Source organism: Saccostrea echinata, unplaced genomic scaffold (assembly GCF_033153115.1).
Source record: "Saccostrea echinata isolate AGI-Se365-2 ecotype Australia unplaced genomic scaffold, CSIRO_AGI_Sech_v1 ptg000054l, whole genome shotgun sequence".
Classification (NCBI taxonomy): Eukaryota; Metazoa; Mollusca; class Bivalvia; order Ostreida; family Ostreidae; genus Saccostrea; species Saccostrea echinata.
The window spans coordinates 53,151,570-53,163,940 of NW_026889803.1; the positions used below are offsets into that span (position 1 = coordinate 53,151,570).

The 12,371-nt window shown below is 34.1% G+C and overlaps 1 protein-coding gene across 1 annotated transcript in view; it reads right to left on the reverse strand.

The window, feature by feature from the left end:
• LOC133205013 (cyclic nucleotide-gated channel rod photoreceptor subunit alpha-like) overlaps positions 1 to 11,569 on the reverse strand; it is a 48,760-nt gene extending 37,191 nt beyond the window's left edge. Inside the window, exon 1 of the mRNA XM_061340754.1 lies at positions 10,532 to 11,569. Within this exon, the coding sequence (XP_061196738.1) occupies positions 10,532 to 11,319 (788 nt within the window). The 5' untranslated portion in view covers positions 11,320 to 11,569. The remainder of the gene's footprint in view (positions 1 to 10,531) is intronic.
• Positions 11,570 to 12,371: the final 802 nt, after the last annotated feature.

The following is a 12,371-nucleotide window of genomic DNA, read 5'->3' on the forward strand; positions in this document are numbered from 1 at the left end:
AATCAAATTGGTTCCTCGTCTCCGTCGGATGGACTTGTTCTGATATTTAGTTAAGCTATTAGAGCACTGTGATAGGCAGATTAATAAAAGTGATTGGTCAGGAGTCTCACTAGGATAAGCAGCACCCAGTACTTGCTCCGTATGTTGCTTATCAGGCTATCTTTGAATGGATAGTCTGCTAATGTGTTCGACGAGACGGGGAAACAAAGCTTGTCAAATAATCAGTTAAATTATATATGAATCAATTATTATTATTATTTAAAGATTTAATAGGTTGATATGAAATTGCAATATTGAATTTACTAGTACATCAGAAAAGTCAAAACCAAGGAGTTAATAATGTGTTGTCAAAACAATATTGATCCATTTATTTAAGGTACACTGACATTCAATTTTAAGCTAATCTGGTAAGGGATATCCAAGATATGTCCAGAAGTATGCCTTATAAAGTATACCAGTTTTTTTTTTCCACCGCACATACCCATGGACAAAGAGTTGCAACGTACTCAAGAATTTGTTTTCTCGGATATTTTATTGTGTTTATCTATTTTATTGCACACCTATGTCAGTGTCTAATGGGGATTTAAGCCTTGAGACTAATTTTATCATTCTGTTTAATTTTTACCAAATACATGTATAATTGATGTAATACACAATGGTCCACGATTATACCTAAATTTCCCAGAGATAAAACTACTCCCTTACAGATATTTTTTGAATACTCAGAACACTTAGTATCGCAATTACCTCGAATTGTATAACTTACTGCGGCTGTTTTGCAATAAAGTCAAGAAACTTATAAATCTCCATTCATTTTCGGGGCATAACATGTTGTTTACATATATTGTTTACGCTAGTGACAATTGAATGATACGAACAATAAGTATGCCGAAGGTACAATGTAATGCCGATGGTTGCACTTCAGAAAGCAAGTCAAAGTATTCGGAATATTTAGACTTCCAAAATAACGTTTATCAGAAAGAAAATGATTAAACTTATTATTAGAATAGTCTACTTAGCGGGAAATATCCACAAAAAATTAACACAAGAGAGCTAGCATTTTAATTTCATAGCGTGGTGCAACGAACATTTAGCTGGGTATTTCACCAGGGCTTCTTTCTTATATTATATGTCCCTTAAAAATCTGCAGTGATCGATCTCATAGTGTAGTCAATAGCTATAGCACATTGTCCTCAGCTATTAATCAACGTTTCCTACCTTCAACGCAAAAGAGTTTCATTACGTTAAGTAATAGCGATATAAAGTATTCTTCCTTTTGTTTGAAATAGGTTAAACTACCCTTGTGGCATGAGGTTATATAAAACTAAAATTAGTCGTACTTTAAAACACTTAATAGGTGATGATTAAATTAATAAGCCTTGGCAGTTATTTTTAATTAAAACAGTTTAACGATTCGAATGTAGTTGCAAGTACTTCCATGACCAGTCATAAAAGGTGTTTATCCTTTTTTCAGGGAAACTTCGAGCAGGTTTAGTCAGTATTGGATACGGCATATCATGCCCATATGTTTTATTATTTGTAGAATACAAAATTTAAATCTCATTCACTACAATTGGGGAGCAACCGCTAAAGCACATTTGCCACCAACATGCAGGGGGGTTATTTTAGCTTTGAAACGCTGGCTATAAAATGTACATGTTTAGGCATCCATTAAGTAGTTGTTACAAGGCTCACATATTTTTACTTTCTTTCATTTCAATGATTTATTTATTTATTTATTTTTTTAATTTTACTATGGATTATAGTTGTTTGATAAATTGTGAAGAGGAAATATGATTTATGCAGCTAGGGAAATGAGAAGGGGGGGGGGTTAAGTACACAAATATTGTTTTTAAAAGTATTCTAAGTTGAGAGATGACGTAAATATCTCGTTTTTGTTCAATTTGGGTCTGATACACTCCACACTTTTTAGTACAACTATAACCAATACTTGCAAAGATAGTTTAAATTTTTATAAAAGCCATAAAAATGCGTAACAGGAGTGACAGCCTAGTAGGTAAGTAGTACGATAAAATAAACCAACGGGACAGGGAATAGAGTGCAGGTATGGATCCACAATTTTAGATTAAACGGGGAGTTATTTTATTCTCACAAGTCCATAATTGCATTTCAACACATATAACGGAATAGGTGAATGACCGTTGACGATTTAAATTCATATTTTGTTTTAATGCATTGAATAGTAATTGACTAATAAGTCACTTGTTTTATAAGTTGTATTGGTGAATGAGCAGGCCCTGGTCGACGGTGACCATTTGCGTTGAGGTACTGCCGCCGTCACCATGGTTCTTGGCACCCCCATTGGTGGCGGTTGCAGTTCCATTCTTACTCGTGGTAGACACGAGTATTCATGGCCCTTGCAAGTGGCGTATTCCGTCGCACCTCAACGCAACTGGAGGAGTGCAACACATATTCTTACGCTCATTCCATTGTTTATCCTATTGCACATGTAAATTGAAATTCAGGATTTGAATTTGTGCATTGGCTTGTAATTGACAAGCAGTTGACTTGATTGATATTGAATTGATTGATTGAATGATGATTGATTGATTGAACTTGATTGATTATTGATTTATTGATTGAACTTGATTTATAATTGAATTGGTGACGTTCATGCACTTGTGACCTACCCAGTGCATGATCCGCCCGATTTGGGTCGTCACATTTGTTGTATTGATTGTTGATTGTGGGGCAGCCCTGTGGTAGCCCCAGCAAATTGATCACCGCGGCCAGAAGCGCCACATTAAACAAGCAAAATAATATCTGTTGTTTGTTTGATTAATAGGGAATCTGCAATAATACCACTTATACGAGCCTGGTCTCGGATAAGTGAGTTTATTTCAGTAACCCTAGTAATATTTATCTATTCCGGATAAGTTACGTACATTCGGATAAATATAAATTTTCACCCTTAGTCACAAGCTATCATTCCGGATAATTTAGGTCCATTTGTATATAGTCTAATAATAAGTTCTTTTCTACCTCCTTTCTAGAAGAATCGATTAAACGGTAAGGTCATGGAAAATTTTTGGGAGTTAAATTGTGGCAATGTTTTAAATTTTACCCACCCACCCTCCTCTTGTTTTTAGAACAAATACTGCTGCTTTTTGTTATGTCATTGTAGCTGAAGACTGCCTGCTTCGCCCAGCTTCCACAACAGCCTATGTCGCGGTGGTGGATTATGTGTGTTCGGATATTATATGTACGTAGGGACGGCTTGCTTGGTCCAGCACCTACATCAGCCTATGTGCCGATGGTGAATTTTGTGTGTTTGCTCATTCCGTAAATACAGCCTGATTGGTCCAGCGTCCACATCAGCCTATGTCAAGGTGGTGAATTCTGTGTGTTTACGTAATCCGTGATGACTGCCTGCTTGATACAGCGTCCACTTCAACCGATGTCGCGGTGGTAATTCTGTGTGTTTGCGTATTCCGTCGCACCTCAACGCAACTGGAGGAGTGCAACACATATTCTTACGCTCATTCCATTGTTTATCCTATTGCACATGTAAATTGAAATTCAGGATTTGAATTTGTGCATTGGCTTGTAATTGACAAGCAGTTGACTTGATTGATATTGAATTGATTGATTGAATGATGATTGATTGATTGAACTTGATTGATTATTGATTTATTGATTGAACTTGATTTATAATTGAATTGGTGACGTTCATGCACTTGTGACCTACCCAGTGCATGATCCGCCCGATTTGGGTCGTCACATTTGTTGTATTGATTGTTGATTGTGGGGCAGCCCTGTGGTAGCCCCAGCAAATTGATCACCGCGGCCAGAAGCGCCACATTAAACAAGCAAAATAATATCTGTTGTTTGTTTGATTAATAGGGAATCTGCAATAAACTCGAGAATGAGATTTTTGGAGAACAGGCCGTCTCACGTAATTAAGCGAAAATAAAGTTCTCGCGAATTAAAAGTGATTTACAATATTTAATCTCAGTAGAGATTAAACTTAGCCCCCAGGTCCCTTAGGGCTTTCCTTCTTAATGTACAAGAGACTAAATTCACTAATCCCTGTCGCTCAGGTTGTTTTCAGCCCATCAGTCTTCTTCTAGGAAAAGGGTGACACGATCATTTCGCACCAATTGTCACGAGTAAATCTTTGTGTTGTTTCCTTGGAATGTTCTACTGAATGGGTGTGACAACTTCCATAGAATAAAAAAAGAGTGTTATTTCAACCTGATTCTCGAGTTTTAGAATTTTTATAAATCTCATTAAAAAAATAATAATAATAACATTGTATATGGGCAGGTAGCATTAAAACAATGAATTTGTTAAGTTTTCCTTTTTATTTTATTTTCCAGTTTATCCCATAAGTGGGCTGGTCCAATTAGTTTTAAGTATACCATCATCAAAACGCCGTTCAGCTAGTGATGTTGGGGACGAAGAGGGAAGAAGTTACAGATTAAAAAAAGATTTAAAATAATTAAAATGGAACAAAAAACGGAACTGACCAAATACTCAGTATACATGATATAATTCTGATGCTCTCTTGCCATTCATATGGCTACATTTATGCAGCAGTGATGCATTTGTAATTGCATTTTTCGTGCTGTTTTATAACAAATACTGTAAAATAACTTATTTTCATTGGCTCAAATTTTCGTGGTTAGATGAAAAACTACCGGTTAGAGGGGGTTTACTTCCGTGGTTAAAGAAGGAACATATTGCAGTACGAAATTTTAACATATCGTATAGGATATGAATTCTGGGTTTCTTTATGCCACTAAAACAACAAAATAAATCCACCCACACACCCACGAAAATTAGTGATTTTCATTCCAAGACAATAAATGGAAATTTTGTCATCAGACAGACAGTTAAGTTTTTTTCAATATAGACATCCACTTCAACAAGGGAAATTGTGTGCACTTTATTTATCATGATAATCTTTTGTCAACATTTGCATGGTAAGCTTTTCTAGTGTGTTGCCATGCATCTTATACACAACACTGTTATTACATTTTCGTGCAATTTACCATGCACATCCATATATTTCCTTAATTCTTATATTAGGTTTTTGAAAACATTCTTATTTGTCTTCAAAATTCTGAGAGTAAAATTATTTGTAAAATTATTGTTAAGTATAATCATGCATTAAAGTACACCTACAATTCAGACTCCTTAAATACAATCAGTTCTTTAAATTATTATAATGAGTACTTTATCATATTTTCAGCTGTCTTCCGGCATTTCTGATCTTCTGTGCCATGTAACCTTAACACAGCTACAGCTTCCCAGTATAAATCAATTACGTTAACTTGTTTTCCTTAATTACTTTATTTTACATGGCTTGCTTATTTTACATGGCTGTGTCATGTTCTAAATTTTGAATTTACCGGGTGGGAGTAAATACAAAATTTAGAACATGTTCTAAATTTTGTATTTACTCCCACACGGCAAATTCAAAATTTAGAACATGACAGCTGTACAGTACATTCCAATTGTATCCATGTTGCATATAAATAATAAATATGTTTTTCTTTTTTCAGAATGGTCAAGTAGAGAGTAGAGATGTTGCCGTTCGGGTTTCGCCATTGTTGATTTTCAATCGTATTTCAAATTCCTTACAAGGAAGAGGAACAGTTACTAGTACTTTATATTTAAATCCATTTCTCCAACCACTCTTTTCACTGAATTCCGTGGTGTTTTCTGGATGCTTTCACTTCTTTGATATTTTCATCTTATCTTCTAACCTTTGACCTTTTATATGTTCTTTCCCTTTGTCACCAATAGTCCCATATTGCTCAAAAATTGGTACACCATCTGAGAAAATTGCTTCACAACTGGATACTTCTTTTTTCTGAACTCTATTTACTGGTACCGATGGTTTTCCATTTGTTCATTTTACAAATATCAGCAGAGATCTCTTTCATGCCCGTTCACACGGATCTTCTACTTAAATTCGACGTATAAGCTAATTCCTTGTGTTAACGTTAAACCGCGCTATCATGAGGGATTTAATGCGCATTAATTTGATTCAAATTAATTTCACTTGCTTCAAGTTACTTCGCATTAGAACGCTTAGAGAAGTGTACTCGATATAGATATATCCGTAATAGCAAATAACATCAATGACAAATAACATCAATATAACTAATAATAATAGCTTGGTTTTTCACAGAGAACAATCCTTTTTCTGTGTTTAAGAAAATATTTACAAATAAGAATTTTAAAAAAAAAAAAAAAAAAAAAAAAAAAGCATATTAAACGCTCAAAATCTGTACGTGCCTTTTGTATTTATATCATAGGTATGTGACCTTTATGTACAATTGTATTCTGTTCAATAGGTTTCTTTTTGTCTGAATTTAACCTCTTTAATGAATGACAGGAATAGAATAATGACATCTTGATATCTGTTTATTCCAACTTTTACGATTTTAAGGATAAAATACCATTGTAACAAAGATGATGAGGTTTCATGAATAAATAAATGATTCGATTTCAGTTAAAGCTCGAATATCAGAGGTAATATGGAAGATAATATTGGAAATCAAATCTTTCAAGTTTTATAAGCCAGCCATGAATTTGTATAAAACATTATTAAAAAGCGGGGATATAAAATGGAATCAATTTGATATGAAAATTAACGGTTTTAATGTGATCGGAGAGAATGTTAAAAGTTTTGATTTAGAACATAATGAAATATTGATGGTATTATTGTATATAATATACATGCTGGACTAAGTTGTTAAACCCAACCATAAGTTTACATCAAATATTTATTTTCATTAAAATTACATTCCCCCGTCGCTGTCCTATGTTGGCGTAAGCCGTTGTATGGGCATTGTTAGTCTAAAAAGAGTTCACCTGAAGAAAGTGGGGGATCTTAGAAAATGTTCCTTAGTATCAAGTAGTGAAAGAATCTAAATATAAGCAATGATTTAAGTGATATGGCCCATTAATTTTGACTATGTGGTTGAAATTAAGAATATGATTAAGACATGCAAAAAATATATTTTTGAAGACAGTTCTCAAAAACATCTCGACATGTAATGCGGAATACCAAACATTACACGTGCATGTTGATAAACAAAGATTAATCATTAAATGACCTTGCTAAAAGACCACACTTTTCTTTCAGATGTAACCTGTTTTAAATTCTATTCATCGCCAAATTTATTTCTATAAGCGATGTTCTGCACATACTCAGCCATCGTTTTGTTCTGTAGGTAGTTAGATTAAACTGTTACAGAGCACAGCACTCTATGGTTCTTTTCGCCAAAGCTTGTGTCAAACTGAATGTTATTCATTTATTTGACTACTTTTGATATTCAATCCACTCGAACAACATGGTGGCAACTGAAAGTCTAAACTGTGTGTGCACAGTTGACGTCAAATAATAAGAAAAAAGTCATTAGCATATTCTCATATGATCCTACACAAAAAAGGAACAAATAATCGCTAAACTATTTTTGTTCACAGGGAATCACGCGCAACAGGCTATCATGACATTTAGGCCTACTTTTAATATAGCTTAGTGGTATTATATACCTGTTATGTTGAACAAATATAAGTGTAGACCAATTCATTTTTGCAGCGGACGGCTTCGTAACTGTAATCGTATACTGTACACACCTGGCAGTCACCTCACCTGTATATTTGTCAAAAACCCCTATCTAAAGACATTGACAACCTACTTACTCTCGTAAAACTTTGATATCTCAATTATATAATTTAAAATAGCAAAAACATTGTGATATGTTTGCCTGCAATATTTCAACCAACGACCATCTTTCTTGCGATAGAACAAGTTTGCAATTAAACGATGACTGGTTTATTTTTAGAAAACATTCTGTGAAATCTTCATGTCAGTTTGATGTTCCCTAAATGATACTGATCAGTTGGTCGCCATAATTCTACGCTTACTTATCATTATCGAGAAGGTGTAATACTTCCATAGAAATGAACATTTCTCTTTTGATTGGCTTGATTTCTATCAGGTAGTAGTAATAATGACTTCTAACAGCACGTCTTTCCTTCTTCGATTAGCACAGATATTCCGCAGTATATATCAATTTGATGTTCTAGATACCACTACATCTTTCCCCGTTGGGATTATAATCAGAATGGGGTTTTATAAGATTTATGAATGTAAACTAGATGCACTGCATATACCAGTTTACAACAGGGTTGGCAAAAAACGGGAAATACTCGTATTTCCCAGGATGGTGGGAAATACTGATAATTCCCGGGAATTGCTGGTATTTCCCGGGAAATACTCGGAAATAAGAAATAGTTTCATATATAGCAACATATTTTTACAATTTTGATAATATTTGTCCGGGTATAGACCTTATTGGCTAAGATATCTACCTGGTATCACCGTCCCTGATTTAAACATTTCTGGTTTCCTAATAATTCATATTTAATAATCACAACACAGTATACTCATATACCAGCCATAAGTGTCATTTATTTCATACTTGAGTCAGCTGTAGTCTACAAAGGTCCATGAAACGAACTCAAAGATCCGATTTGGGTGTTTTTATGTAACTAAAGAAGGATCAAAGAAAATTGTTAAATGTAAAATATCATGAATATGGTGTAAATATCAAACCAAAAGTAAAAAGAGGCCTTTCAGGTCTACTAAAGTTAATTATTTCTCAAAACGGGATCACAAAACTGTCGAAAGCAATTTGTTAAAGCATGATTGATTGTAATAACTAAGGTGTTTATAGAAGGGTTCAAACAAATTAATTTTGTTCTTGATTTGTAATTGATAAACTTAATAATTTAATAAAACTGAAAAGAAACTTGGATTTGAAAACTTAGGTGATATTCTTAAAATACAGCCAGGGAACCATTTCTGCTACAGAATGCTTATGGGTAGGGAATCTGGGGTTGTGATACACTCTGAATATGTTAAATTGCAGTTTGAGACATATTCAATATCAACCATCTTCTGTTTTTAATCTTTAAATGTTTATTTTATTTTTGAATTTTGTATAAGATTGAATAAGTTAAAGAAGTTAAAAAACTTTAACTTTGTATTTCTCAGTATTTCCTAATATTTCCCAGTGTATAGAAAATTTGTAGTATTTACCGGGAAGGGAAATACCGGTATTTACCACTGGTAATTCCTACCACTGGTATTTCCCGGCCAACCCTGGTATACAAGTGAAATAAAATATGAAATGTTACGTTAGAAATTTAATTACAACGACATGTCAACGTACATGTATAATTCATCTAAGTTTTTCTTTTAAAAACATATAGATTTATGATCAGGTCCTTCCTTTTCCTATTCCTGTTGTTGTATTTCAATACAATGAAAAGTGTACACTGAAAGAACTTCCATTACAAAAAGTAAATCTGATAAAATGAAAGTTTTTAGAAAGTACAGTATTAATTAAAATGTCTGGATGTCATTGCCTATTTTTAGACTATTTGAGCCTCGAGAAAAAGAAGAGTTTATTGTATTATTACGGAGTGTTTTTAAAATAAGGTGGATCTTTTGGGTAATTTTAAGGTGGATCTGTTGGGTAATTATTAGGTGGATCTGTCTGGTAATTTTTAAAGTGGATATGTTGGGTAATTTTAAGTTGGATCTGTTGGGTAATTTTAGGTGGATATGTTGGGTAATTTATTGACCACCCAGCCTCCTTAAATGCAGTAACTGAATTGTAAAGCTATAAAACATTTCAATTATACACCCAAGTACTCCAAAGATGATATTAAAAAGATGCTCGGGTTTCTGATTGACAATATCTATATAATTTTTGGAGATTACATCTTCCAACAATCTGTTGGAATTTCTGTTGGTGCTAATTGCGCCCCGTTTTTAGCAGAGCTTTCTTGTAGTCATATGAAGCAGAATTTATTCAAAAACTTTTATATGAAAAGGTTTCTTGCTGCGACCTTCAATATTTGACATTTAGATACATCGACGACGTTTTTTCAATTAACAATATTCATTTTCATTCCTACATTGATTCGATGCATCCGTTTGAACTTGAAATAAGACACCATAGAGTCTGACACATCTGTTTTATAATTGGATATTTTAGTAGAGAAAGACATTAATGGCAAAGTAGCAACTTTACTTTATGATGAACGTGATGACTTCAACTTTTCTATCGTCAACTTCCCTTATTTATGTAGCAATATTCCAGTATCATTATCAACTTCATGGAGTTTATGTCTACCAGTTGATTTGATTCGCAAGAGCATGTTCGACGAACGAACAATTTCTAAAACGAGGCATGCTTTTGACGATGAGTCGATGATACAAGGTACTTGACTTTCAATGTACACATTATTGTGACACATTTCAATTACCAACCATTGATTCAAAGAAAATTTACTAAATTCAGGAGATCTTTTGGTTAATGGATATATAGCATACTAACCTATATCAATATTTGCAGGAATTTTATTTTCTTTCTGAGATCTGTCGTAGAATATTTAAATTGATGGGAATTTTAAACTAACATTCAAACAATGACAATTAATAAAACAGCTACCACTTCATTCGTGAACAGAGTATACTTACTCCCAGTTAGATTCTGGAGGAGGGAGATCTCCAATGGTTGTCAGAGTTAGTGTAGACCAGAATAGAGAGGTTAAATACTTCCGGGTCACTGTTGCAAACTGTCCCACTGGTTTGGGATAGGACCAATCGCCTTCGAAATCTTCTGCTTCAGATATCATATAGTAAAAAGACGCAAACCAATGCGATCCCAAAAACAGTATGTGTGTCAAGTTTGCCACTCGGAAAAAGTTTGGAAAGTGAGTCCGTGTTTCAAGCAAGTGCAGAAAACGAAAACTACGATAGACTTTTAAGAATCTTGGAAAACGTAACATAGGATGAACACCAATGCTGAATTGGAGAAAATCTAAAGGGATTAAAGACGCAAGATCAAGAACTAAGTCTTTTGTCCGTACATATCTCATTAGAAGTTTTTTTGAGTTGTAGACCATAATGCCCTTGTCTAAATATCCAGTTCGAATTTGCACAAAAATATCGAATACATAGATACTATCACAAAAAATATCACATCCTATCCATACCATCATGTTTCTCTCTTGAATTTCTCGAAAAGCTTCCCGAGCAATGCATGTCCAGAGATTGTAAAGTATAGAAAGAGTTAAAATGCACAACCAGTAAAACATAATGTTTCCGTCTGGTTGGAGCACGGTCAGGTGTTTAGAACGGCTTTCGACTTCAGATTGGTTGTTTTCTAAATGTTCGTCAATGGTTCCTACGGAATCGGCTCGGTAAGGTTGCCTCGTCGAAAATTTCTTCAAGAAAGAATCATCCCTATTCAACCCTTTCTTCATCGAAACTGCAGCGTTTGTAACACGTACAGCATGCCGAATACTGCGCCATCTACGTCCGACATTTCCACCTGCTGTGCTTGATTGCCCAGGTACCTGAAGTCTCGCCAAATTGGGTGGATTTGAATTGTTTAGAGAGGAAGAACTTGACTTTCTCGTGCATTTTTTGTCTTGGTTTAAGGGTTTATAGGGTATATCCACGTCCCCATCTTTCTTGGTCAAAAGCAGTTCAATACTATTCGTATGTGGTTGTTTTTCAGTTTTTTCTGTTGTCATTTTTGTAGTCTGAGAGGTTTTCAGCTCTGTGTATCCTTTTCTAAAAATATTACATATAATGACAAATTGCCAAACATTTAAAATGTAGAAAAGTGCCCTTTTTTGTGAAAAAAAATCAAATGTTTTGCTCCGTAATAGCAGGTAAATACTGATGTTCTTTCGTTAATTTAACGTGTAAGAAATTCTGAAGAAGAAGAGATGTTATAAAGTATTTTGCATTAACTACAAAAGAAGCAACTTACTTATACACTTACTTATGTGTTCTTACTTTTCTAATTTGACTTTTCTTGATTTTACTTTTAATACACTACAGATTTCCCATTCTATTGAATATTAAGGATAATTTTTAGCATGTGAATGTGCAAGCTAAGGATGTACGACAATCAAACACGCCCGAAATTCATAGCTACGAGAACTTTCAGATAAAAGAATTATCTAAACTTAAGTCTGTTTTTATAATATACTTTTATGCAATACTATTATGCAAGTTTGACATGTAAGTCGTAAATTAACTGAAGAACACTATGTGCCCCTTTAAGTACATGTAATTCCTTTCTTGACATCCGTAACTTTCAATTCAACAATCAGATTGCATTTCAGAAGAATACGCCATTATTAATTAAATATCATGATTAACAGTTTACCATTTCCAATATGTACCTGTCTAGGGGAAACAATGGGCTCCTTCTGATACCGGGTCAGTTTCCGGCCACATGAGTTGAAAGCAGGTGGTGTCCGTAATCTGAGTCAATAACAAATTGGGAAAAATGATCCCAATC